The following is a 26,067-nucleotide window of genomic DNA, read 5'->3' as shown; positions in this document are numbered from 1 at the left end:
AGGACTAAGTTTGAGTCCCCAGTAGCCATGTAAAAAAAGAAATCAGGCAGGGCAGTATATTTGTATCTCTAGCACTAGGGAGGTGGGGTAAGTGGATCCCTGAGGCTCACCAACCTGTCTAGATAGTTAATGAGCGCCAGCTTCAACAAGAGATCTTGTCTTAAAATAATAGTAATAACTATAATAACAGTAATAATAATGAAGATATGGGGAATGATAGAGGAAAACACTCAACATTGACTGTGGCCTCTGTGCAAGCCTGGCACACACATGCACATCCACGTACATACATACAAATTTTTTTAAATAAAGAGAAGGACAAATTTCCAGTCCTTAAAAACATTAATATAACATTATATGATCCAGCAAGTCCACTCCTAGCATAGACTCAGAAGAACTGAAAACAGAAAATCAAATGCTGGTACAAGAACGTCCATAGCAGGGCTCTTCACAGTAACCAAAGAACAGAAGCAGCTCATATCCATCAACAGATAACTGATAGATAAAATACAGTGTATTTGCACATATGCATGCACATGGATTTGTTCAATTAAATCCATTTTTAAATGAAGTTGTGGCATAAACTGCAATATGGAATAATCTCAAAATTTTAGAGGTATGGGAAGCAAGAGAAGTCAGACCAAAGATTGTATAATTATTCTGTTCCATTCATACAAGAAACCAAGAGCACGCAAACCCAGAGGCAAGTGCAGGTTTGTGATGACCAGAGACTGTGGGAGGAGTGAGGATTTGCTTCATGGGCCCAGGATTCCCTTTGGGGGCAATAATAAAATGTTTTATGTCTTAGTTTATTTTCCCATTGCTATGATGAAATGCAACGTCATGCAGAGGAAGGCTGGTGTGGCTCACAGTTTAAGGTATAGACCATCATGATGGGAAGGGCTGGTCACATGGCACCTTCCATCAGGAAGCAGAGGGCAATGAATGCACGCTTTGCCTCAGCTCCCTTTCTCCACTTATTTAATCCCAGATACCAATCAGTAAATGATGCCACAGGCAATCATGGGCTCTTTCCATCCCAACTACTGTCATCAATATAATCCCCACAAGCATGTCCAGAAGCTGGTCTCCTTGATGGTTATAGATTATATCAAGGCAATAAGAAATACCAGTTTTCACATTCTGGTGTTAGACTGTGAACCAAATGTCCCTCGATTGTTCATTTTAAAATAGACTTTTTTTAAGGTCAGGAATCGGTAGTAGTTTTTATATTATGTGACTTTTACTTCAATTTAAGAAAATCAAAAATCAAGATGAGATGGTGTAGATCTATCTGGGCTGGTGTGGTGAGAGCCTTACTGTGGGGATCGGGATGAATCCAAGTGTTCCAGAGCCCTGCTGCCATCCACCCAGAGGATAACTGCCATATCCAAAACTCCTTTCCAATGCCCCATAGCCAGAGCTCTAAGAATAGAAATGTAGAACTCTCCACATCTTTCTGGAGCCTTCAAAGGATGCATCTGCTGATGAACCCTGACAGGAATATAAAATTCCTCTTTCTGAGAGACAGCCATATTCCACTAGAGAAAGGATCTTTAGGAACGGGTAGGGAAAGAAGGTAAGGAATTCAACCCACTCACGGTTCCCTGTGGGTCACTCTTCTTCTGGAATGATGCTTCTCCACCATTGAATCCAGGTTCTGTGTTTCCAGAGTTATGGGAGGGAGAGCAAAGGACTGCATGCACACTTCACATGCTACCTGGGAGATGTAGGTTCAAAGAGGATCTCGCCTTCCCTTAAATTCCTATAGACTCAGATGCCAGGCTGTGGTGGCGCATACCTTTAATCCCAGCACCCAGCAGACAGAGCAGGCAGATTTCTGTGAGATCAAGGCCAGCCTAGTCTACAAAGCAAGTTTCAGCACAGCCAGTCATATGGACTCTGCTTGAAATTAATAATAATAATAATAATAATAATAATAATAATAATGATAAACTGTTTAAGCATACAAAAATATGTAGAGTCCATTGAAGCCACAGGAAGCAAACTGGGCATGGTGACCCACATCTACAGTCCCAACCCTTGGGAGGCTAAGATGAGGATCACCACAGGTTTGAAGCCAGCCTGGGATACATAGTGAGACCCTGTCTCAAAAATAAAAAGTATGAGAAACACTGCAGTAATAACATCGATTTGTGAATTTTTTTAAGCTGCTGGCATATACCACTGAACTTGGATCCAGCAATTTTTCACCTGTGAAACAAAAAGATTAACCTCCCTTTGTGTCAGAATAGCTCAGAAATCCCTATCATGCCTCATCCCTTCCTTCTTCAGTAAAAGAAAAAAAAATAATATTAAATCTACTTTTCTCCAGCTGAGAGTTTATTTTGGTCCTCATAAAAATGCTAATATTAGTTCTCATTTTTCTGTCTCTCTTAATATTTCTCTCATTATGAGGCTTTTCTATAGAGATAAAAGAATTCTCTTTTGCACCACCAAAAACCAAAAACAAAACCCCCAAATGGCCAATTTTAAAGTGTGAAAATAAACACAGAGAAACACAGAAACCCGATGGCTGGGACTAATGAGGCTGTTCTTGAAGAGAAAAGAGCTAAAAATATCGTGTGAATATTAAGGCATGGGGAGTGTTGCTTCCTACTGAATATTAGGCCAATCCTTTCCCTATCCAAGAGGAATGAAAAGAACCTTCTAGAACTGGAACACTAAACCTGTGAATGCAAGAACTTTGAAAGAAAGTTCTTTTCACCAATGATGCCATTAAAACTAACTTGGCAGCTTTAACAAAATATCAGGCACCCGGCCAAGTATTAAGGGGCAGGGGAGCTGAGTAGTTCTTTTTTGAGAAGAAAGGAAGATTCCTCATTAAACAGTTATTTTATTCCAATATTTATATAAAGTCATCACAAAATTAAATATTTAAATGTGATTTATGCCAAATTTTTGGAAGGGCCTGAGACAGGATTTCTCTCTGTAATAGCCATGGATGTCTGTAGACCAGCCTGACCTTGAATTCAGAGATATCCACCTGCCTCTGTCTCCTGAGTGCTTGGGGGAAAAGAAATGTGCCTCCCCCATCCCAGCTATGCCAACCTTTCTAAACAAATATATGCTAAGGTAATAGCCACAGTGTGTTTTTAAAAGCCAAGAGAGTCAACTCGAGAAGTATAAACCTTGACTAGAATGAAATTCAACAGAGCTTACACTACCACAGGTAATGGGCTACTTTCCTTCATTAATAAGGTGTGACTACAAATCAACAAGGTGAAGAAAATATAGCCCAAAGGAGAATAAATAAAAAATAAGAAGAGAAAACTCATTGTTCTCCCTCATTTTAAAATATGTTTCAGGGGACTGGGGAGATGGCTTTATACATAATCACCAAAGCCTGATCAAAAAGCATTTGTTATCAACTGGCTGAAAAATAAGTAAATCACGGAGAAGCATGCAGTGGGGTACTACTTGGCCATAAGGAACAGACTCCCAATAACAGAGACCACGGAATCAACCTCAAAGGCATTCTACTAGCCAAGTATGGTTGCATGCCTATAATCCCAGGTCTTGGGAGGCTGAAGCAGGAGGATTGCTGCAAATTTGCAGAAGCCCCTGGCTACATAGTGAGTTTAAGGCAAGCCTGAGCTACATAGTATGATAAATGCTTTGTTTGTTTTCTATCAAATATGGCAAGCCCACCAAGAGCTAATTTTCTGTAAATCCCTCCCATCTTACAGAACATCTATGCAAATCTTTTCCTCTCCCCAAGCCCAGAAAATTTTTGTTCATGAGAAGGCCTTCCTGCATTCCCAGAACTTCCTCCTCTCCTGCATTTCCTTCCTGCTCCTTTCCATATAAGCCAATCATAAGTAGACTGTCAGGTCGAACACCAATGAGGAACAGCCAAGCCCTCACGCCCTTATGTTAGGGATAGGAGACAGAGGCCATCATGGCTATATGTGCTACTCACTAGCCCAGTCTGAATCATGGCACACCCTTTTTACAAAAAGAAATTGCCTTGAAAGTTACTTTGGCTTTGTTTGGGTGTCCCTTTGTGCAACAGCAGGAACATTCTTTTCCAACAATAGTCAAAGCCTGTCTCAAAGTTTCAAAAACAGACAACGTTGACAACGAAAGGGCAGAAGGATATTTGTGGAACAGAATAATTGTGATGGTGGTTTAAAACTCGCAAAAACAAAGGACAAAATGAGTGAATTTCACGTTCTGTAAATTATACCTAAAAAGAAGCATCTGAAAATCCAGCGGGAGAGCACCGATATCAAGGTGGAGATCCTGGGTCTCTCGCTATTGTCCCTGTGTTATGTCCTCTCTTCCTAAGGTAACATGGGACACATTTAGCCTTTTTCTTGTTCTAACACATTCAATTAAGAATGGGATTTTGTACCTTTGCTGAAAGCTAAGCAGAGTGAGGGAGTAGGGGAGACCTAGGAATCCTATTTCAGCATCTACTGTGCATTCCTTTTAGCTTCTCATCCTACATAGAAAAGAGGGACTGTGGAAGGTAAGCTGGCTGCTTAGTGGGTAAAGGTGATGGAAAAAGAGACTCTAATGCCAAAAGTGGTCCTCTGACCTTGGAAGCACTTGGTCCTAAACGAGATATCTACATCAAACCCCTCTTCTCAGGGTTTGGGGAACTAAGAGCCAGAGGGATGGATGACACCGTGGAAACAGTATCTTCCAGACACAACAGGCCGAATGCACATATGAACTCGCAGAGACTGTGGCAGCACGCACAAGGCCTGCACAGATCCAAGCCAGGTGGGTCGCAGCCCTGAGAGAGGGAAGTGGACAGGAGCCCCCATCCCTAACCCAGAAGCTATCTCCAATTGACTTCTGATTGTAAAAAAAAAGCAATGAGCTTTTCCCAGTGGGGTCGCTCTTTGTATAAGAATCACACTTAAGAGCAGGAGTGTGCCCAGCAGTCGATGAGAAAACAAAACAAACTCGGTGGTATTTTTGGAGATTTTTTTTGTCTTATTTTGTTTTGTATGAACATTTAATTTTTAACTTTCTGGTCTTTTGTTAGTACATTATAGTTCCAATTTTGTGTTTTTGTGGGGTTGTTTATATGTATGCATATGTCTTTGTGTGTACATGCATCTCATGGTTTTTCTTTGTTTTTTTAAATTTTGGTTTGTTTGATTTTACGTGACTGTTTTCTAAAGAGAGAAAGAGGCCATGGAGTTGGATGAGTGGGAAGGATCTGGGAAGGAGATAAGGGAGGGAAGACCCTGATTAGAATGTAACATAAAAATACATATATGATATATTAATATATATAGTAATTATATATATATTTTCAATTAAAAAAAATTTACAGATGTTCTTTGAATTCCACATCTGTACCATGCAATGTGAGTACACAGAGATAGACAGATGATAGATAGATAGATAGATGATAGATAGATAGATAGATAGATAGATAGACAAATATCATTTTAGCTTTTTTTAAAGAACTCAAAAGAAAATAGGGAGTAGATATATTTTGTCCTTGTAATTCCACCCAGCACAGAAAACTCATTCCATAGAGAAGTTTCAATCTGCCTCTGAAACCCAAAAGTAATTACAAACCCTTCTTCAAATTAACCACAAGAAGCAGATAAGTGCCAGCACTGGAATTCTAAAGGATGCTCTGGGCTCCAGGAGCGGGGAGCAGAGTGATGAGTGTCTCCTTCGGCGCCTTTCTCCACTCTTCTCAATTCCTCGCCCTCCTTTATAAGCTATCCCTTTTCTTTTCTCTTTAAGAAGAGAAACTTTCACTTTTTCAAACAGTTTGAAGCATCTATCCATTCAGATGGATAAATGAATAAATAAATAAAACCTGCCCATCCCTACCACTACCCTTCCCCTCGCCTGGCTGTACTCTGAAAGTCACACGGAGCAGGTCAAGGCACTAGCTGCGTAGCCATTGAGATAACACAAAGTCACAACACCTAAGCTTAGCTGGTCCCCAAGCTACAAGGCTCAGGGTAAATTTCCTCAGCTATGAAATGGGAGTGAGGGAATCCATATTCCCTTCTATAAAGACAAAGACAGCAGCTTGTGCTCCTGCAGGGCCAGTCTCTGCTAGGGCCTCCTCAAAGGGTTCTTTTAATTCTTCCAACCATCTTCCTAATGAATGAGGAAACAGCTTTTAGAACCGCACATTAGCTAGTGGTACCGTAGCAGGGATTTTCCTCGCGTGCCAAAGCATTTCAGGCTGCCATTTGTCTCTCCTGATGCTCAGGCTTTCCTAGAAACGGCATGACCAAGGTGTCTAGGTGCACTGAACAAGGACAAAGACAAAACGAAAAGCTACAATCTGCCCTGAAGGATCCTGATCTCAGGAGCTGGACAGATGGCTCCATTACGAAGCTTGAGGATCTGATCATGAGCCCCCAGTTACACATGTAAGCACATGACCCCAGTGCCGTGGAGGCTGAAACAGGAGAATTCTGGGAGCTTACTGGCCAGACAGTCTAAACAATCCATGAGCTCCGGCTTCAGTGAGAGATCCTGTCTGAAAAAAATACAATGGAAAATAATTGAGGGAGACACCTCTGGTCTCCTGTCTCAAGAATCCCTTCCCTTGGGAGATGAGAACAATGTCCACTCCCTCCTTATAAGGTCCCAGAGGCAAACTAAAATATGCTTCCACCAGAGGTCGACTTGGAGATGTGGTGGGTCTATTGTCCTTACTTACAGAGCATGGGTGAAGGGTTGCTTACAGAAGCACTGATGACCATAAAGACTGAAAAGTCTTTACCGAGCATGACAGTTTCCACAGCTGCATAGATACAGCACCCTCTTAACCATCCTGTCTTGAGCCTATGAACTCTAACACCTGCGCCCTATAGGCTAAGGTTTTGAGTGGTTAGGGCAAGATTTCATATAAATGGTTAGGAGGAGGAGCTGGAATTTCAGACAAAGTTCCAATGACCTTTCCCACCTCTTCTTCCTCTGAACAAACATCAACAATCTACAGGTCTGCCCCTGATGGTCTTTTACAAGCTGGCCCAGCTTATCTAACAAAGATGTGGTTGTTTTCCTCAGTGGACTAAATTCTACAATACTCCCACACATGTGCATAAGGACACACATGCACATGTACACACACACATAGCCAGCAAGCTCCAGTGACCTTCCTGTCTCCATCCCCTAGAAATCTGAGGTTACAGATGCATGCAGCTCCATCAAGCTTTTGACATGGGTGTTGGGATCAGAATTCAGGACCTCACAGTTAAGTAGCAAGCATTCTTACCTACTCTGCCATCTCTCCAGCCTTGAAAGGTATTTTTAAAGGGTTATTAGAAATATAGAAGCTAGGGCTACTAAATATATGTGTGTGTACATATATGCATTATATATTCATTTATTCATTCATTCATACATACATACATATGAAGGGGCTAGAGATATGATTCAGCAGTTAATAATTCTTGCTGCTCTTGCAGAAGACGTGATGAGTTTGGCTCCCAGCACCCACATCAGGTATCTCACAACCGCCTGTATTTCTAGCTTCTGTGACTTAATGCTCTCTTCTGGTCTATACAGGTATTCACATGAACATGTCTATATATACCTGCACATAAATAAACAAAACAAATAAATTTTAAAAATAATAAAATTCAATTTTTTAAAAATATTTGGGGCCAGGCAGTGGTGGCACATGCCTTTAATCCCAGCACTCAGGAGGCAGAGGCAGGCGGATCTCTGTGAGTTTGAGGCCAGCCTAGTCTACAAGAGCTAGTTCCAGGATAGACTCCAAAGCTACAGAGAAACCCTGTCTTGAAAAACCAAATAAATAAATAAATAAATATGGATAGTGGGGCAGTGGTGGCACACGCACTTAATCCCAGCACTTGGGAGGCAGAGGCAAGCGGATCTCTGTGATTTCAGGCCTGTCTGATCTATAGAGCAAGTTTCAGGACAGCCAGAGCTACACAGTGAAACCCTGTCTCAAAAACAAAACAGTAAGAAGAAAATATGGAATTAAAAAAAAAATTTTAAGAACAAACCTGGTACTAGGAGAAACGAATAAACAGTTAAGAATCCCAATGCACCGACCTCCCAAACATGACTCCTTCTCGACAGATGTTCAATAGGCCCCACAGCTGTGGCCCACCGAGGCCAGCTATCTATGCAGCCGTACTGTGAAGCACTTCTGAAGACTGGGGAAATCTGAAAAATCGTCGAGATTTAACCCATCCCACCTGCTCATGACCGCTTGCTTTCAGTTCACTGTAAAAAGCACCAGTTCCAGAGCTAGAGCTAAAGCCTCTGGCACGTGGGTCACTATGGTAACCGCTGATGAACTGTGATGTCATATGTGCAGGTCATCCATTAGTTCTAACCTCCAGCGGCTTCACCCAGTAAAGATCCCAAAGCCACAGCCTTGGGGAGTAGGATTCCAGAACTGCTTTGTCTCCACATGTGACCACTTCATAACCTCTGCAAAACTCATCCGTTCAGCAATGGGCATAGCACATAGGGCAACCCAGGCATGGCTTGGTACCACTTCTGGATGCGGCTCCTGTGTGGGTGCTAAAGCGCCCTCTCTCTGTCTCGGCTGGAATTGCTTTAGTAGGGAGAGCACAGGGTCTCGTACAAGGGCATCTAATAGCTATGGGTGACTGAGTTCAGTCAAAACAACCAGTGGGGACTGGAAAGATGCTTCCACTGGCTAAACACCTGTCTTGAGAGCTCAAGGATGTGCATTCCAGCACCAGAAATTGGGAGAAGTGACACATGTTTATAATGCAAAGACAGGCAGACCCCTGGGGTTCGTGAGCCAGCCAGACTAGCCTATTTATTTGACTTGACTACTTCCAAGTCATCAAGAGACCCTGCCTCAAAATAACATAGATGACAGCCAAGATTGCCCTCTGACTTCCAAGTGCACATGTATACACAAGACAATCTGTTCGTTCTTCATTTGTCATATTTCCTTGCTGCTCTTTGCACCTACTAAGTTGGGGAGGTCAGAAGAGAAGAAGGTCAATGTATTCTATGGGCACATCACTGGGCTGGATTTGTCTAAGCCAAAACCATCTTCAAGGCTAGTATCTGGATCTCAGCTTCCCATAGAGTGACACTCATACTCAGAGGAAGAAGTTACCAATTGGAGGGCATCCAGAGAGAGCCAGGTTCTGACCCAGGGATCCCCCAGTTGCACCCTCCCAAGGACCTAGACCACTTGAGCCTGTCTGGGAATTCCTGAGCCACGTGTCATATGCTCAGGAGTTGAAGGGGGTCCTCTCAAGCCTGACAATATAGAAGAACATGTAAAGTTACCTGTACCCCGTTCTTCCCCAGTAGATAATGCATAAATCAGAGGCTGGTGGTCAGAGGGCACTAAAAACCCAGACACATTTGTTAATGCTTCCTGGTTCTTTAATATATAACAAGGACTGAGCTGCAGTGATGGGGTTATGGGAAGGGCATGTAGGAAGACATCTTGCCTATGAAACTGTCATGCTGGTAGATGTTCCACTGGGGACCTGGATTCTGCAGCTGCTCCTCTGGGGTGAGTAACTTTGACCACAACTGCCTCCTGAGTTGAAGAGGATGTCTAAAATTACAGCCAGACATTCTGCTTTTTGACTCAAATGCCCTTCAACTGCAGGCTAGGTTTTTTTCCCCCATGGATGCTCATGAAATGAGGACACAGAGCCACTTTGGATGTTGGGTACCAAGTCATGAGCGGCGTAAGCAAAGACACTAAAGACCAAAAATGTGTTTTGTCAAGTGGCCAGGATGTGGAAGGTGATGTTTCCTATGAATGGCCAAGAATACCACTCACAGATATAAGAAAAGCATAGAAAATCAACTGTTACCTTCTTTTCTTAAAACTGTTACAAGAATTTTGACACTTTGAAAACTCTTTCATTTCAAAGGAAATGTCAGCTCACTGAGAATTTTACTGAGAAAACATTTATTTCAGAAGACGAGAACAAAAATTTTAAGAGTTAATTTGCCATTTTAAAAACTTATAACACTGTGGTTCTAGTGCAGAGAAAACCCTGAAGGGAACCAACCACAGACACTGATTTAACTGGTAAAACTGGATCTTACCCAAGAAAAAATTAGGTCCTTTTCTTATACTTCCTATTTGTGCACCACTTTACATTGCTCCAAAACTTTTAAGCATTCATTCTTATGCCATGTATAGTGGTGCACATCTGTAACCCAACACTAAGGAGGTTGCGGCAGGAAGGACCCAAGTGCCTAAACAGTCTGAGCGATGTAATGAGATTGTTGAGAGACAACAAGATGGCTCACTGGGAAAGGCATTTGCCACCAAGCCTAACAGCTTGCGTGTGATCTCTGAGACCCACATGGCAGAAGGGGAAAGTTGTCCTCTGACCTTCCTGCTGCCAAATAAATAAATAAAGATGTAAAAGCAAGCATCATCTCTATTTTCACACACTTCTTCATGCTTAGAGTAAAAACTTTCTGAGATTCTCATTTGTGATTTCATGGCATCTTAAAAGAAAATATGGCAGGTAGTTCATTTCAGAGATATGAACACTGAGGTTTAGAGACACTGAGTGACTCTCTCAAGACTGTAAAAACAATTCATAGAGAAGCCAGAGAGAGGGTGGTGGTGGTGCGTGCCTTTAATCCCAGCACTTGGGAGGCAGAGGCAGGCAGATCTCTGTGAGAACAAGTTCCAGGATAGCCAGAGCTGTTACACAGGGAAATCCTGTCTCAAAAACCAAACCAAAACAACAAAACAGAAAAAAATAAAACAAGTAAAAAAGAGAGATAAATTTGTACACTGCATTTGATTGCTGTTAGATACCACAATAGTGTGTGTGTGTGTTTTGTGTGTGTGTGTGTGTGTGTGTGTGTAAAAAGTCCAGTCTTTGTTAGCAATGTAAGGCAAAGAATTACAACCTTTGGTTATTAGCTAATCTCAGCCAGAGGCTGAAGAGTCAGTAGTTTACTGATGGCCAAAATTTTGCAAGACTGATTCCAACTCCAGTAAAACAAAACAAAAAAACAACAAAATGTTTAGTATGCCCCAAGGTGATGGGGCGGGGGGGGGGGGGTAATTGATCTCCAGGGGAGGAAGAAATAGAAATAAAATAGATCTCATGGGTAGACTACGGGCAAGTAGAGATGGGAACAGGATGAATTAGGTACAGGGTGTGGAGGGAGAGAATACTGGGAGAAATGATAAGAATTGGGGGGGCATTTCTGAGGTGAGGTAGAAACCTAGTGCAATGATAACTCCCAGGAATCCACGAGGGTGACGCTAGTGAAGACCCCTAATAATGGAGAAGATGGAGCCTGACCTGGCCATCTTCTATAACCAGGCAAGGCTTCCAGAGGAGGGATTGGGACTCAAAACCTTCAACCTACAATGAGTCCTGCCTGCAAGATGTGCTGGGGTCAAGGAGGCACAGAATTTGTGAGAATGGACAACCAAAGACTGGCCCAACTTGAGACTCACAATGAGAGAGGGAGCCCATACCAGACATTGCCTGGAGGGCCAGGAACCATAATCTGAATAGCCCAGAGACCTAGGATAGAACCAAGCATGCCCAGAAGAAGAAGAAAAAAAAAAAAAGTCAAGGCAATGATTCCTAATGATACTCTGCTATACTTGTAGACTGGAGCCTAGCATAACCGTCATCAGAAAGGCTTCATCCAGCAACTGAGGGAAGCAGATGCAGAGACCCACAGCCAAACATTAGGTAGAGCTTGGGAAATCCTACGGAAAAGGGCCTGGAAGGATTGTAGGAGCCAGAGGGGTTGCGGACACTAGGAGAACACAGCCCACAGAATCAACTAACCAGAGCTCATACCAGTTCACAGAGACTCAACCAACCATCAGGGAGCCTATTGGGTCTCAGCTAGGTCCTCTGGGAATGCTATGGTTGTGTAACTTGATGTTCCTGTAGGATTCCTAACAGTAGGAATGGGTGCTGTTTGTGATATTTTTTGCCTGATTTTGGGACCCTTTTTCTCCTACTGGGTTGCCTCATCCAGCCTTAATACAAGGAGATGTGCCTAGTTTTTTGTTTTTTGTTTTTTTTTATAACTTGACATGCCACGTTTGGTTGATACCCCTGGGAGGTCTGCCCTTTTCTGAAGGGAGAGGAGGAGGAGTGGATCTGGAAGGAAGGGTATGTGAGGGGAGGGGGTACTGAGAGGAGGGGGAGGGGGTACTGAGAGGAGGGGGAGGGGTACTGAGAGGAGGGGGAGGGGAAGCTGCAGTCGAGATACAATATATTAGAGAAGAATAAATTTAAAATAAATAAGTGTTTAAGAAAGAAAGAAAGAAAGAAAGAAAGAAAGGGATCTGTTCATCTGAACCAGTTTCAAATTAGTGTGCTTGATCAGAAGAAATCTCAAATGAGCTTAATGAACACCATTAACTTAAATAAAAACCTGCTAGGAAGTGCCCCCTTTTCTCCAAAAGGGCAGAAATTGATACATTTTTATCTTCTTTCCAGAGGATAAGTTCCTTAGGGAAGGTGTAATGAAAAACAAACAGGTGTCTAACCGCTTGCATATTTGGCAGAGGATTCGGTCATTAAAATAAAATAAGCTTTACAAATAAATACAATCCACGTTAAATAATCGCTGGCTTTCATGAGAATTCGACCACTGAATTCATGAGAATTCGACCACTGAACCACCTGTGTGCTTACCCTGACAGAAGCTCTGGTTAGAAGAGGAAGACTGGCCAGATGCTGACAACTGCCACCTTCCTGCATCCCTAACCACTTGGGGTTGGGGTGGGGGGGTTGTGTTTGATGGGTTGGTTTTGAGACAAGGTCACTCTGTAGCCCAGGCTGGCCTAGAACTTGAAATTCTCTTGCCCCACTGCCAGGATTACAGGTGAGCACCATCATGCTCATTTCTCTTATGTAGTGTCCACCTGCTTGCCGCTGTAGTCGAGTACCCCAATAGGACCTGGAATCATGAGGGCTTGAGTGAGTGTGAGAAAGAGGGGGACCAGCCTAGGATAATGAAGCAGTGACATCATGCAGGGACCAGTGTGTGACCCTCCCCATGAGCATCAAAAGAGGGAGTGCTTAGGCCCTTTATCAGCTTCCCTTCCCTGGATATAGAAGGGAGGAGAAAAACCAACAGGCAAGCCTCAAAAGCTGCCAGCAGTCAACCCCGTGGTCAACACAAGACAAAGACGGAGAAGCAGTTTGAAGATAAGGATAAAGAAACCATGCCCCGGCCACCTCTGTCACCTCTCATCATGTTTAACGGAAGTTTCAACCCCATTTGACCCTGTTTCCAGGTTCTGTAAGCTCCCATCATGCCACTGACACTTCAAGAAGCCGGTTTCAGAAACATGAAAATGACAGTTGATTAGTGATCAATAAGGTTTTGTTGTTTGTTTTGTTTATATTTCTCAAAACAAAAGGAGACCTCAGTGACAGGTTATAATGTTGCCATGGGCTAAACTACCTTTGTAGGGAGAGGGCGACACTGTCAGGAAGACGCTTCCTAGGCAGGTCAATTTCCACTCTCGGTCTGTGCAGCGAGCGTTATCCACACCCTTTACCCTCATCTGTCACTATCCTTGCATTTGTTTCTGGTTTGATTTGGTTTGGTGTGGGTTGGGTTTTGGTTTTTTTGAAGCCAACTACTATAGTCCAGGCTGGCCTTGAACTTGCCCCGTGGCCAAAGAAGACCTTGAACTCTGCCCTCGCCTCCCTCATCTTCTCATTTCACCACCACACCCAGCGTGTATTTGTAGGTAGGTTTCTGTTCTTGTGTTTTCTGTCTCTGCCTTCTCTATTAAGGTTACCTTCTGTGTATTGTTTTCTGATACCAAATTAAAATCACCAGGAATCAATTTTTTTATGGATTATAAAGCTCTGAATCCTCTATTAAGTTTTTTCTGGGTAACTGAGTCTGAAGTTCCCACTTGGCTCAGTTTTCCTCTGAGGAAATTGCAGCTCCTCTGCTCTCCCCACTCTGACCCCAGAGCAGGCCCTGCTCCTTCTCCTTGGGTGGGCAGTCTCCCTCACACAGCTAACCCTACCTTGAGCGGGAGCTGTAGAAGGAATCCAACTCTGTTTTGAACAAATTGCTTCTGAAACATTAGTGAGCCTTCCAGATAAATTGCCTTAGATATTGAACCAAATAGTTGTGCTTTTTCTGTTATCGTCTTTGGGGAGCAATAAAGAATGCTTTCTCTTGCTTGAATAATTTTCTTTATCTATTTTTAGAGTCACACAAAAATATCTCTGAGTTGTATTAAGTGCCCAATGCCTAATTAGCTTTCTCTTTTTACCTAAACTGGTTTAGATTGATAGAGCTCTCTCCCTGTCTGCTTATACTATACCCATTTCTCTCAACGAAGAAACTCAGGCATGCAAACATAGCAGCAGCTTGATAGAAGCAGTCAGACATCTCCCCGGGAAAAGCTATCATCTGCCAGGAGAGAAAACAAGTATAAATCCACCCTCCGACTTCAACCTGCAGGTCTGTCTTACACAGACCAGACTGTGTCCCTGATGGTTTAGATGACTCTACTAGGCTTTTGCCTACAAGAACGGTCGTGCAGAAAGTCCGTTTGCTGTCCATACCACACGAAACCCCATCGCCATCCCCGCTTTTCCCTTGAGGGAGTTAACATTTACTGAAAGCAGTTAACAAAGAAGAGGACAACAGCACTGAAAAAAGAATCAGTATCCAGCTTTTGCTACTATGGGGGTGGGGGCAGTTTGTAATAGAAAAGAAAAACAGTCTGTATACCAAGGTCAAGCCTCTTTATCCCTGCTCACCTCTATTTTACAAATGAAAGCCTATCTCACAGAAAGGGTGGCCTCCTCGTAGGTAAGTGGAGCTGCTCAGAGCATTCTTAACGTCTTCAATCATTGTATCAATCTATAGGAAACAAACTCTTCCACCCTAACTGTAAGAAAGCAAGCGGATCCCAGAGGCGTCCCACCTTCATGTGGTTTAATCTAGCTGTTTCAGATGGATGCTTTTTTTTTTTCATCTTTACCCTAGAGTAGCAGCTGTGCGCACACAAGGAGCTACCAATTTGCACACGGAAAACGTTTGTAGGTTCTTTGTGCTTTAACACACTTATAAAAGTCACGTTTATTTTCTGTCAGATCTCTCTTTGGACATTTCCAGTTCAAGGACGGTTGCTGGCCACCTCCCATCCCTCATAGTGTTACAGCTTTCTGAGACTTCCCAGGGCCCCTGCTTGTGTCCTGGCTACGAGAGCGTCCAGCCAGAAGGGCGACTCGGCAAGACCCAGCTTGATGCCCTCGAATGTCTCCACCTGTTCCGACATCGCCACCACCCAAGCTCAGACAGGGCTGGCAGCAGGCCAAGGAGGCAGCTGCCTCTGGCTGCCTTGTCAGAGCCCTAGAGGTGGAAGAAAGGAAGGAAAATGCCCCCCACGACCTGGCATAGGGCCCACCATCCTGCCCCCACTTATTGCATTCTTTACACACATCGGATCCAGTAGGTTCAGGAACAGAGCCCAGCTGAACATTGAGTACCCCACAGGGGACTCACAGAACCGATTCCTCTGCTCTGCCTAGCCTGTGCTCAGCCTGGGCATCCCCGAGGGGGCGCGCCACTTGGTGGTTGATGATACATTCACGAGTACCAGGGATGCGATGGGGTGACTGCCGGGCCCTGGAACACAGGACACGCCCCAAAAGCCCCAGTTGGCATTGCCAGGTAACTGAAGTGGAGAGCCGAGCCGCACTTGAAGGCTGAGCCCCCGGTCTACACCTACGAATTCCCTTCCTAAAGTAACAGAAGCTAGTTAGCATCTGGAGTACTGGAGACCCAGCCGCCGGAGAGAGGTTGAGTGTCACTGGGCGAGTGTAGGCTCCACTCACCTGGCAGTAGGTGCCGGAGACCCCAGCGGGACAAGTGCAGATGTAGCCGGCCTCAGCGTCGGCCGCGGGATGCTCCTGGCCGGCCACCGAACGCGGGGTGCACACACCCCCGTTCTGGCAGGGCTGAGAGGCGCACGGTCCCGGAGCAGACAGGGGCGCGGTGGGCACCGGGCTGGCCAAGCAGCCACCCTGGGGCCCAGCACCGAGCAACAGCGGCAGCAGGGCCAGCGCGGGCAGCAGCCGGGCACCGGGCGCCTGGGCTCGGCGGGGAGGCATGGCAAGCGGAGAGGACTCAGGAGCCAGAGAAGAGCTGGGAGCGGTGGCAGCGGCCGAGCTAGCGGCGGAGATGGCGGTAGCAGAGGCGCCAGCGGCTGGTGCTGCTCAGCGGGGCCGGACGCTTCCTGCAGCTGCAGGAGCCCGTGGTTCCCCCGGCAACCGCGGGAGGGGCTGAGGGCGGGGCCCACAGAGGCTGGGCGCCGGGCGGGAGGACCTGGGATGGGAACCCTTCTGCTCCGAGTCTCAGCAAGTTGCAGTGAAGCGGTCCACGGTTTCCAGCCTCAAGGGGTCAGAGTCGTGGGTGTGTCCAAAGGAAAACCGGAAGGCACAGAGATGGGGGCGCGGGCCCGGAGTGGATAGCGAGGCGATGCTGGGGTGGAAAGTGGGAGGAGAGGCCCCAGAAAGCTTGGAGGGACCGCTTCAGAGGACTCGCAGCTGCCACTCGCGACCTCTTGGCGCAGAATCTGTGAATCCGCAGAGGGACCGGCTGACCTCATTCTCGCGGGTGCCGCCCCCCCCCCTTTCACATTCCCAAAACACTTATCCCTGTCCCCAGCACGTACAGCTCTCGCACGCCACCGGCGAACACTGGCAGTCGACCTGGCGTGGACCTGACCTTGTACCTCCAAGACCGGCTGCGGGGCCCTTGTCCTTGGTGCTGAACCGACAGTCTCCTCTTCAGGCTTTGCGGAGCACGCTGCTCAGAAGGGTTGTAGTTCACAAGAGCTCAAAGAAGCCTGGGGTGGCTGGAAGCTGGGGGTGAAAGTGGCCAACCCTATTATTGAGTACAGGATGAAACAGACCCAGACCGGCTAGACTGAGACCCGTTGGTCACTTGAATTCCCTCCCAGAACACTATGGGAACCCTCTTGCAGTTTCGCAAAAGCCCTTCCATTTGCTACTGAACTTTGCGGGGAAGGAGATTTCACCGTGACCTACTTCAAGAGCTGTTGTGTCCTCTCCGTTAGGTACTCCTGGAGGTCAAATCCACTCGGCAAAGCTCATCCGGCTTTGTCTCCACTCAACCCGCCTTTCACAGCCTCTACTGTGAATAGACTCCAAAACTAGTTCCCCCTCTCTATGCAAAACTTAGAAAGGAGAGGAAGGGTGGTTGAGCTGGGCAAGATGGCTCACCTCTGTAATCCCAGTAGTAGGAAGGCGGAGGCAGGAGGGTCAGAAGTTTCAAGGTCAGCTCGGCCACCTAGGTCAGTTTGGGCTACAGAAAACCCTGGGAAGGAGGGGAGAGAAAGAAGGAGGAGGAAAAGGGAGAGAGGGAAAGAGGGAGGGGAGGAAGGACAGAAGGAACGAGGCAGAGGGAGAGAAGAAAGGAGCGAGAACAGGAGGAAAGGAAAATAAGAAAGGGAGAAAGTGACTCTTTTGGGTTAACAGACAGTAAATTTTCTTAGAGAACACAAAAGGTAGTTTTGAAAAAGGCTGAACTAATACAAAAGTAGAGACTTCATGAGGTGCTTATAGGCGCCACAGATCTAGAGACCAGGGGCTGGTGAAAGCCCTCTAGTGGAAGCAGAAGGCCAAGTGCTGGGCCCCTACCAAGCCAGCTTAGATCTCAAGTCTCAAACCTCTGTGTTTAGAAGATGCCAAAAACTCCGTGTTGCAGGGTGACCCCCAACCAGCTCTGTGCCCAGCAGGGGTTACCATTCCCTCCCACCTGCTGGCGTTTTTAGCTGAGACATCTGAAGTCCTAATTTTGTGCCTCTCCAGCACCCTCTGCTGGCCCTAACGTCAGTTCAGGTGGTTCTGGAGCTCTCTGAGATCTCCTCCCTAGAGTAACCACTAGGGTCATCACTTCCTTCCATCAAGATACAGACAAGAAAGCCAAAAAAACTTTTTGTTTATCAAAAAGGTCATAAACAATTAAAAGCACGTTTCCATTTATTAAGTTTTTTTCTAAGCAAACCCTTTCTGAAATGGGGAGATAAAGAGTAGCCTTATTTTCTGATGCTGATTTCTGAATTTTCTAGTATCATGTCTTTAATTTTTAAAGGATATACTGTGGGGGTGAAACACACCATTTTGTCTTTACTACAAGCTAAGTCTTCCAGCTAAAAGGAGAAACCTCCAATTTGCACTCATTAACTAACTTGGCCTGGAAAATATAATGAAATATATATTCACTGTGTATAGAAAGAACTGACAGACCCAAAGAAAATATTCCATCCAGATCCAACTTCATGAAACAATGGATATATTGGGATTATTACAGGGGTATCAGTGACACAGCTATGCTACCAGGAAGTCACCTGAACGACAGCTTCACCACAGAGAATTCCCACCCACTTGGATCATATAGTGGCAGCTGGGACTCTCCAGGAGGGGAGGAGCCTTATGAGTGAGTGTTCAATGCATCTCCCTATCTCCGTGAGAGAATATTAATAGGTCATCTTGTGTGGGACATCATAGTTGCTCTGCTTCAAGGTGGCAAAGGTCTTGTTCATTCGAGAGGAGACAGCTATATCACATATACAGAATCATGTGGTTGGTTCTGAGGAACAGGACATGGGTTTGTAGCTCCTGGCCCCATGTAGTAAACACCATGCAAGTATTGCATTACTGTTGTTGCTCTCATAATAAAATTTCCAGACTGTGACCTTCTGTGACAGCAGCCACAAAATGAAACAATGGACGAGACTGAAGACCCCCATATTGTAAGTTTTGAAGCATACGCAAAAAAAGCATGTCTTCATCCTTGTTCTGTTACTGTGAAGAGACACCATGACAGAGGCAACTCTTACAAAAGAAATCTTAACTGTGGACTTGCTTACGATTCCAGATAGTAGTCCATTATCACCATGGCAGGAAGTATGGTTGGCACGCATTTAGATACAGTGCTGAAGAAGGAGCTGAGAGGTCTACATCCTGATCTACTAGTAGAGTGAGAGAGATTAAACTGGATCATAGCACTAGCAGTAAGAGGCTGGATGCTTAGTCCAAAAGGAGACATCAATTGCATCCCCAGCTAAAAACCCAGCCTTCAAACACCCAAACCTATGAGGGACCATTTCACATCCAAACCACGGCACCGGATAGGGCAACTGCTTTTCTTGTGTTGCTGCAATTTGGGAGTGGGGTGTCACTTGAAAGATCTTCAGCCACTTCTTCCCGCCACCTTAACCAACCATCCATCCATCCATCACTTTTGCCACTCAGTAGTTCTCACTCCCTTTTGGGGCACCCACTATGTGGGTATCTCCCTGTTATGCCCTTCTGGGACCCCACCACGTGGGCAACTCTACTTACAAGTCATTTATACCTCTCCAACTGTTTTCCCTCAACCTGCACTAACCATTTGTCTCTCCCCTCCTGTGACATGTGTGTCACTATAGAGCTTCCTACTTTGTCTACTTTTACTTACAAAAGTCACACTGGTATGCCAGGAAGCTTCCGCACACCCTACGGGGCCCCCCATCGTGTGGAAAGGAACACCTCTTCTCTGGCACTTGGGACACAGCTGACAAGGCTCTCAGTCCACTCGGGACCACACTGGATTAAAAGTCTTGTTGCACTTACTCCCTTTGCTCCCTCAGGGCTCCTCTTAGCTCCTTCAGGGAACTTTCTTACTCCCCTTCCTCCACCCCGCCGCCAAGAGCCGCTTAGGTGCTCCTGGGTCTGTGACCCTTTCCTTGCCCCCTTTCCCTTGGAGCCACGTGTTTTATCTTTCCTAGTGTCCCCCTGGACCTGAACATTATAAGTTTCCTTGTCTCCCCTAGGAACTGCAGGGCTAAGTCCCTCAGCTTGTTTGCCCAAGTGGCTTTTGCAGTATTGAAACCTTCCCTTGGGTGGAGTGCCTGCTGGTTTTCTTCCTTGTCCCTTGTGGCTACACTCTTCTCTCTTAGCTGCCTAACCCTCCCTGTGGCAGTTTGTTTTATGACCTTTTTCTTGTTTTCTCCTTGGACTCAGAGATTTTCTTAAAGCCTTAATGTCTTCCTGGAAATGGCTTGGCCTCAGTATATATAGCATGCCGAAGATGGCACACTCAAGTTCCAATTTCTCTCAGCATCCTTCAGTCCCTATCTCTAACAGGATGTGGCTCACATACCAGGGCCTCTACCCTGACCTCTCCAGGGGTTGTACTGCCCTTCCCTTGGAGGCTCTTCTATATATCATCCAGACATTTCAGTTACATGTCCCTTTTGTATTTTTGACCTCCTGACTGCTGCACCCCTCTTCCTTCTTCTCTCCCTCTGCCAACATGGCAGAGCTCAGTCTGGTCATGTCCACTCTGGTCTCCCGGATGTCCCTGCCTCTATCTATGTGCTCCCACATATCTGCAATACACTTTCTCCTCCATCGTACCTAGGAGCAGTCATTCCTTTCTTCATTAATAATGCAATTACTCATTTGCATGTCCAAGTACATACAGTTAGATTAGTTCATTCTCAACTGTCATTGAACAATTCCTCAGTGCTGTCTGAGACAAGTTCTCTCTCAATGTTCTTCTTTTTTTGACTTGTTCTGACTTGAATTTAACCACTGCTCTGGCAGCTCTTTAAAGTAATTTCTTGTATATTATCATTCTCGTATTGATTGGGTCTTGGGCAGGTTTAAATGAGAAGTCTTGAATATAAAAGACTTGAAAGAAGCAGACCTTCCCTATATAAATATTTCATAAAGCACTTGAAGTACAACCAAATGGAAATCAGATCTCTCAGATGCCTGAGAGCAGGGGAGTTAAATTCAGTAACTGCTCTTAATTCCAACATACTATGAGAGATGTGCCCTACCAGAACACAGACTCTTAGGAAGGAATTGGGCCCAGTGTCCTACAGAGAAAGAGGCACAGTTCAAGCCCACCTCTATGGTGCTATGAATGGCTCTAGTCTTTGGTTTTTCCAAGGTCTTTCCTGCTGTGCAAAACAGTGCATGCTTTCTGTTATCATGGAGGGTATTTCCATTAATGGCATAAACAAATTAAGGGTTTATTATGTGCACACAGAGGTTTAGAAGTTGTTGGTTCAGGGTGGTTCTCCTGGGTTCCAAGGGAACATCTCAAGAACGTCCAAACTATCCAAGCAAGACTATCATCAGCACTGCACAAGGTGGGACTTCTGCTGTATACACCCCCCTTCACTTCCTCTCGGGTAAGTCACCCTAATTCTGCTTTAGAGGAATCATCCCCATTGTTTCTAAGCCCATTAACTCAGAGGAAAACAGCCCTTCTTCATAAGCGGTCATGTGATTTAGGCCACTGCAACCCTACTCACTTCACGCTGTTTTGATAATGTGTTCAAGTCATCAGTGCCTAAACTCAGTAAACCTGTCACTGGCAAAATGGCTCAGCAGGTAAGGGCGCCTAAAGCCAAGCCTGACAACCTGAGTTTCACCCAAGGATGCGCATAGTAGAAGGAAAGAACGGACATCCACAAGCTGTCTTCCAATACACACACACACACACACACACACACATACACACACACACACACATTCCAAAGCCCAGTAAGTCTGGCATAAAAGCCGTGGGTGAGGGAGGTTGTGCTTAGGACAGAGGTGGCGAAGTTGTACCCTCAGCAGGAGACAGTGAAGCCACCTCTACAGGTAGGAGGAGATGACCTATAGGGTGGAAAAATGAAAGGCTCAGCTCTACAGGCTTCTAACTACACTAAAGATTACTTCTGTTTCTATCGTTATGGCACATCCTTAAAAATTTAGAGGCACCATAGAAGTTAGCTGTCCCACTCCTGAGTTTGTGGACTGGGATGCTTATGCGTCTCTGTATTGCTGCACTGTCCACAACAGCTAAGAAATGGACTCACCTAGATGTCCATCAACAGATGAATGAATAAAGAAAATGTGGGTCATGCCTACAATGGGATTTTATGCAGCTGTTTAAAAAAAATAAAATGACAATTGCAGGGAAACCAGGCTTAGAAGGACAAGCACCGCATGCGCTCTGTCTCATCTGTGGGACCTAAATTTAAAAGTACATGCTTGTGTATGTTTCATTTGGGGGGTGTCCCAAAACTAGAAGAACATGGGAGAGAAGGAATTAATAGAGATGGGAATTGGAGAAGGTACTAGGATGCAGATACTGAAAATCAGGAGGGGGAACAGAAGGGGCAACAGAGGGGAAGAGGAGACAAAGGAGAGCAGGGGGAGGGGGGATGAGAACACACTATAATGCTGCACATGTATGAAGATGTCATGATGAAACCACACCTAAATAATGGTCTTTCTGACCAAAGGGGAGCAATTAGCCATACATTTCTCCTGGGTCTCCTGAACTTTAGTTTTCAGGGCAATATCCACCAAGCCTGATGACCTGAGTTTGATCCCCAGAACGCACACGGTGTAAAGAGAACAAACCTATCACAATTGCCTTGATCTGTATGTTAAACTCACCCCACACCCAGCCTATTCTCACCCCTTCACCTCTCTTATTGAATAATTGTCATGGAAGCAATTTTGATGTGCAGTAAGAACGAACCTCTGTGATCTAATCTTCTTAAAAATAATAATACTAGCAACACTTATCAAAAATAACTGAGAATCAAGAATTAGATAGCTCAGTAGTTTCTTAGAACCTGTAATGTGAGAAACTCCAGCTCCAAGAGATCTGAACATCCTCTCTGGCCTCATGTGCACAAAACCAGAGACATACATGCATACAGTTAATTGAAAAATAAAGCTTTACTAGCACTTTAGAAGCAGAGGTAGGTAGCTCTGAGTGTGAGGCCAAGCTGATCTACAGAGCAAGTTCCAGGACAGTCAGGGCTACACAGAGAACCAAAAATAAATATCTTTTTATATAATTATTTCTTTTATTTGTTATGTGCATTGGTGTTTTGCCTACATGTACGTCTATATGAGAGTGTCAGATCTTGGAGTTACAGACAGTTGTGAGCTGCCATGTGAGTGCTGGGTCCTCTGTAAGAGCAGTCAGTGCTCTTAACCCCTGAGTCATCTCTCCATTTCCATAAGTAAATAGATCTTTAAAATTTTCTGAGAATCAACTGAAGTTCCCATCAGAGGGAAGCTTATTTAAGAAAATGAAATTGATCTCAGTTTTTACAAATTAAATTTTAATTTAAACATTTAAGTAAAACAAAACTCAATAAACTGAGATGTCTAAGAGTTCTGACACACCTGGCAGTCTAGACAGCAATATACATTTTCTGGAGCCGTGTGCTGCCTAGAAAGTATCAAAAAGGCAATGATCTCTTACCTTTGACTTTGAGTTTCTGCATAAGCCAGAGTTTTACACTACCTCCAAATACTGAAAATATGCTTCATTGACAGAGTGCTTCTGTGTATACACACACACACACACACACACACATTCACACACCACCCTTTATACACACACACACACACACACCAGCACCACGCCAACACCACACCACACACACATGCACATACAGGGTCCCTTAGGGAAGGCTGGGCATTTAAAAAAACCTTTCTCTAACTCTTAGCTTTGTCAAGCTAACAGAGGAAGGATGTATACTTTACAGAACTGGTCTAGAAAAGTCACTAAACCATAACCACCACTAACAGCAGCCAATTCCACAAAGGGAAAGAAATCTGATTTCCAGACGTGCTGCATTATATTCCCAGCATTACCCAATTTTAAAAAGTTGTAAAAATAAGCAGGAGAGATAGTGGGTAGAGAAGCATTCAAAGCTTGAAAATTATGCTTAAAGATTTTTAAAGTTATGAAGGGTACCATTTAAATACCCAAAAGAAAAGATGTCATAAATTAAAGAAAATTCTAAGAAAAAAAGTCTCATCAAATAGGGAATAGCAATAAAGGAATGAAAATTATGAAGGAAAAAGAAACAGAATTTCTAGGGTCAAAAAGTTCAATAACTGAAATAAAAAAACCTCAGTGGAAGTGGAGACGCAGCAGCATATTTGAACAAGCAGAATAAAGAATTACTGAACTTGAAGATAGATCCCTTAAGAGAAATAGAAAAAAGAAAAAATTAATAGCACCTCAGAGACCTTGAGACATTGTAAGAGTTCAATATATGTATAATGTGAGTCACATAGGAGGAAGGGGAGAAGGGACGAGATGAGACGTTTGAAGGAATGTTCCTCAAATGTGTTCAAGACTTTGCTTTCAAGGCAGCACTAGTGGGAGGTGATAGAACCTTCAATAGATGGCACCTAGTGGGAGATTTTTGGGTCATTGGGGGTCATTCCCCAAAGGGATATGTGGGGTCTGGTTCAGTCTACTTTTCTTTATAAAATTCTGACTCGTGGTGGAAGCAGTTTGCTCAGCCACACACATTATCATTGAGTATGCTGTGTAGCCTAGCACAATGGGTCCACCCAGTCATAGGCAGGAACTTCAAAAACTATGAATCAAATTAACCTTTCATTTCAAAAAATTTCTTTAGATTTATAAAGAGCTTACTAACGTGACAACTGACTTCATATCAAAACCAATACCGACAGAGCAGTGGATAGCATATTCAAGGACATGAAAGAAAATGAGGGGATATAAAGATGGCTCAGTGGTTAAGAGCACTGGCTACTCTTGCAGAGGACCCAGGTTCAGTTCCCAGTACCCACATCAGGCAGCTACAACTACCTCCAATACCAGCTCTGGGGGATCCAATGTCTCTGGCCTCAGTGGGCACCCACACTCAGAAGGACATACCTGCACACACATATACATGTAATTTAAAATAATAAAAATAAATCTTAAATTTTATAAGAGCTTTAAAGATTAAAGAACAGGAGGGATTGGGGGTGAAGAGGAGGATCCTGGCTGAGGACCGATAGTGATGAATGGGAAAAGAGGAGGGTTGGTGCCTCAGTCTCCTAGATATCTAGGTACTGTGAATACAACCTAGGCCACATTTGCATTCTGGCCATGGCTCTGCCACTCGCACAAGCCTGCACAGGTCCTTGAACTTTCATTGACATCTCTCTTCATCTGTAACACAAGACTCCCGGGTCAGATGACGGCTGAGATTCCAGTAGTTCCACAGAACAGCCTTCAGAGAGGCCAGACACTTCCACAGCCATTCGATAACTAAATTAGACCACCTGGGAGGTAGCTGCTTTTCTACCAATGATAGAAACCACTGGAGAGCACAGAAGTCAGGGAAAGTCAAATTACACCTGAGAGTACTTACACCTTCAGAACTGATGGGATCAGAAAGAACAAGACCTAGACAATCCACTAGTGTTGCTAACTTGAAACTCCAAACGTAACCCAACACTTTAACAAAATACCTTCTCTCTGGTTTTGTTTTTAAGTGATTCACAGCCACAGAGAAGTGTCTCTGAATATTTAAATATGCTTCTCAAATATTAAGCAGACCCCTCAGGCCAAGGACGTGGCATATTTATTCTGTCTCTTTCTCCCTTCCTTCCTCCCTCCTTCCCTCCCTCCCTTCCTCCCACCCTTCTTTCTCCACCACCTATATCTGTCTGCAAATTCATCTGCCAAATTCAAGACTTTTAAGAAGGGGCTAGAGAGATGCTGAGCCATTAAGAACACTTGCTACCCTGGCAGAGGACCCAGGTTTTGTTCCCAACATACACATGGAGGCTCACGACCATCACATGGAGAGTGTGTTTTCATCCAAATTAGCTTGTTCCTGAGGGTCGGAAAAGAGCCCCTCACCTAGAATTTGATCTAGGGAAATCTCAATTCCCTTCACTATTTCCTGCTGTTCTAAGAGTCTAGCCTCTTGCCTGAATAAGCATTTCCATTTCAATTGCAGTCCACTCTCAAGTACCGCAAAAGCTAACTGAAGCCAGTCAGAGGGCGTGACTCTGTTTGTCGTGGCCCAAGATTTTAGCATCTCTTTTTTTTTTTTTGTGGTTTTTCGAGACAGGGTTTCTCTGTGGTTTTGGAGCCTGTCCTGGAACTAGCTCTTGTAGACCAGGCTGGTCTCGAACTCATAGAGATCCGCCTGCCTCTGCCTCCCGAGTGCTGGGATTAAAGGCATGTGCCATCACCGCTCGGCGATTTTAGCATCTCTTTAACAAAGGAGGCATGCATCCA

General features: G+C 44.7%; 1 protein-coding gene across 1 annotated transcript in view; it reads right to left on the bottom strand.

Moving 5' to 3' along the window:
* Positions 1–16,616, bottom strand: part of Dner (delta/notch like EGF repeat containing) — a 303,919-nt gene extending 287,303 nt beyond the window's left edge. The window contains exon 1 of the mRNA XM_005361514.3: positions 15,816–16,616. Within this exon, the coding sequence (XP_005361571.1) occupies positions 15,816–16,091 (276 nt within the window). The 5' untranslated portion in view covers positions 16,092–16,616. The remainder of the gene's footprint in view (positions 1–15,815) is intronic.
* Positions 16,617–26,067: the final 9,451 nt, after the last annotated feature.

The sequence above is a fragment of the Microtus ochrogaster genome, linkage group LG4 (assembly GCF_000317375.1).
Source record: "Microtus ochrogaster isolate Prairie Vole_2 linkage group LG4, MicOch1.0, whole genome shotgun sequence".
Lineage (NCBI taxonomy): Eukaryota > Metazoa > Chordata > Mammalia > Rodentia > Cricetidae > Microtus > Microtus ochrogaster.
This window is presented reverse-complemented; position numbering and strand designations above follow the sequence as displayed.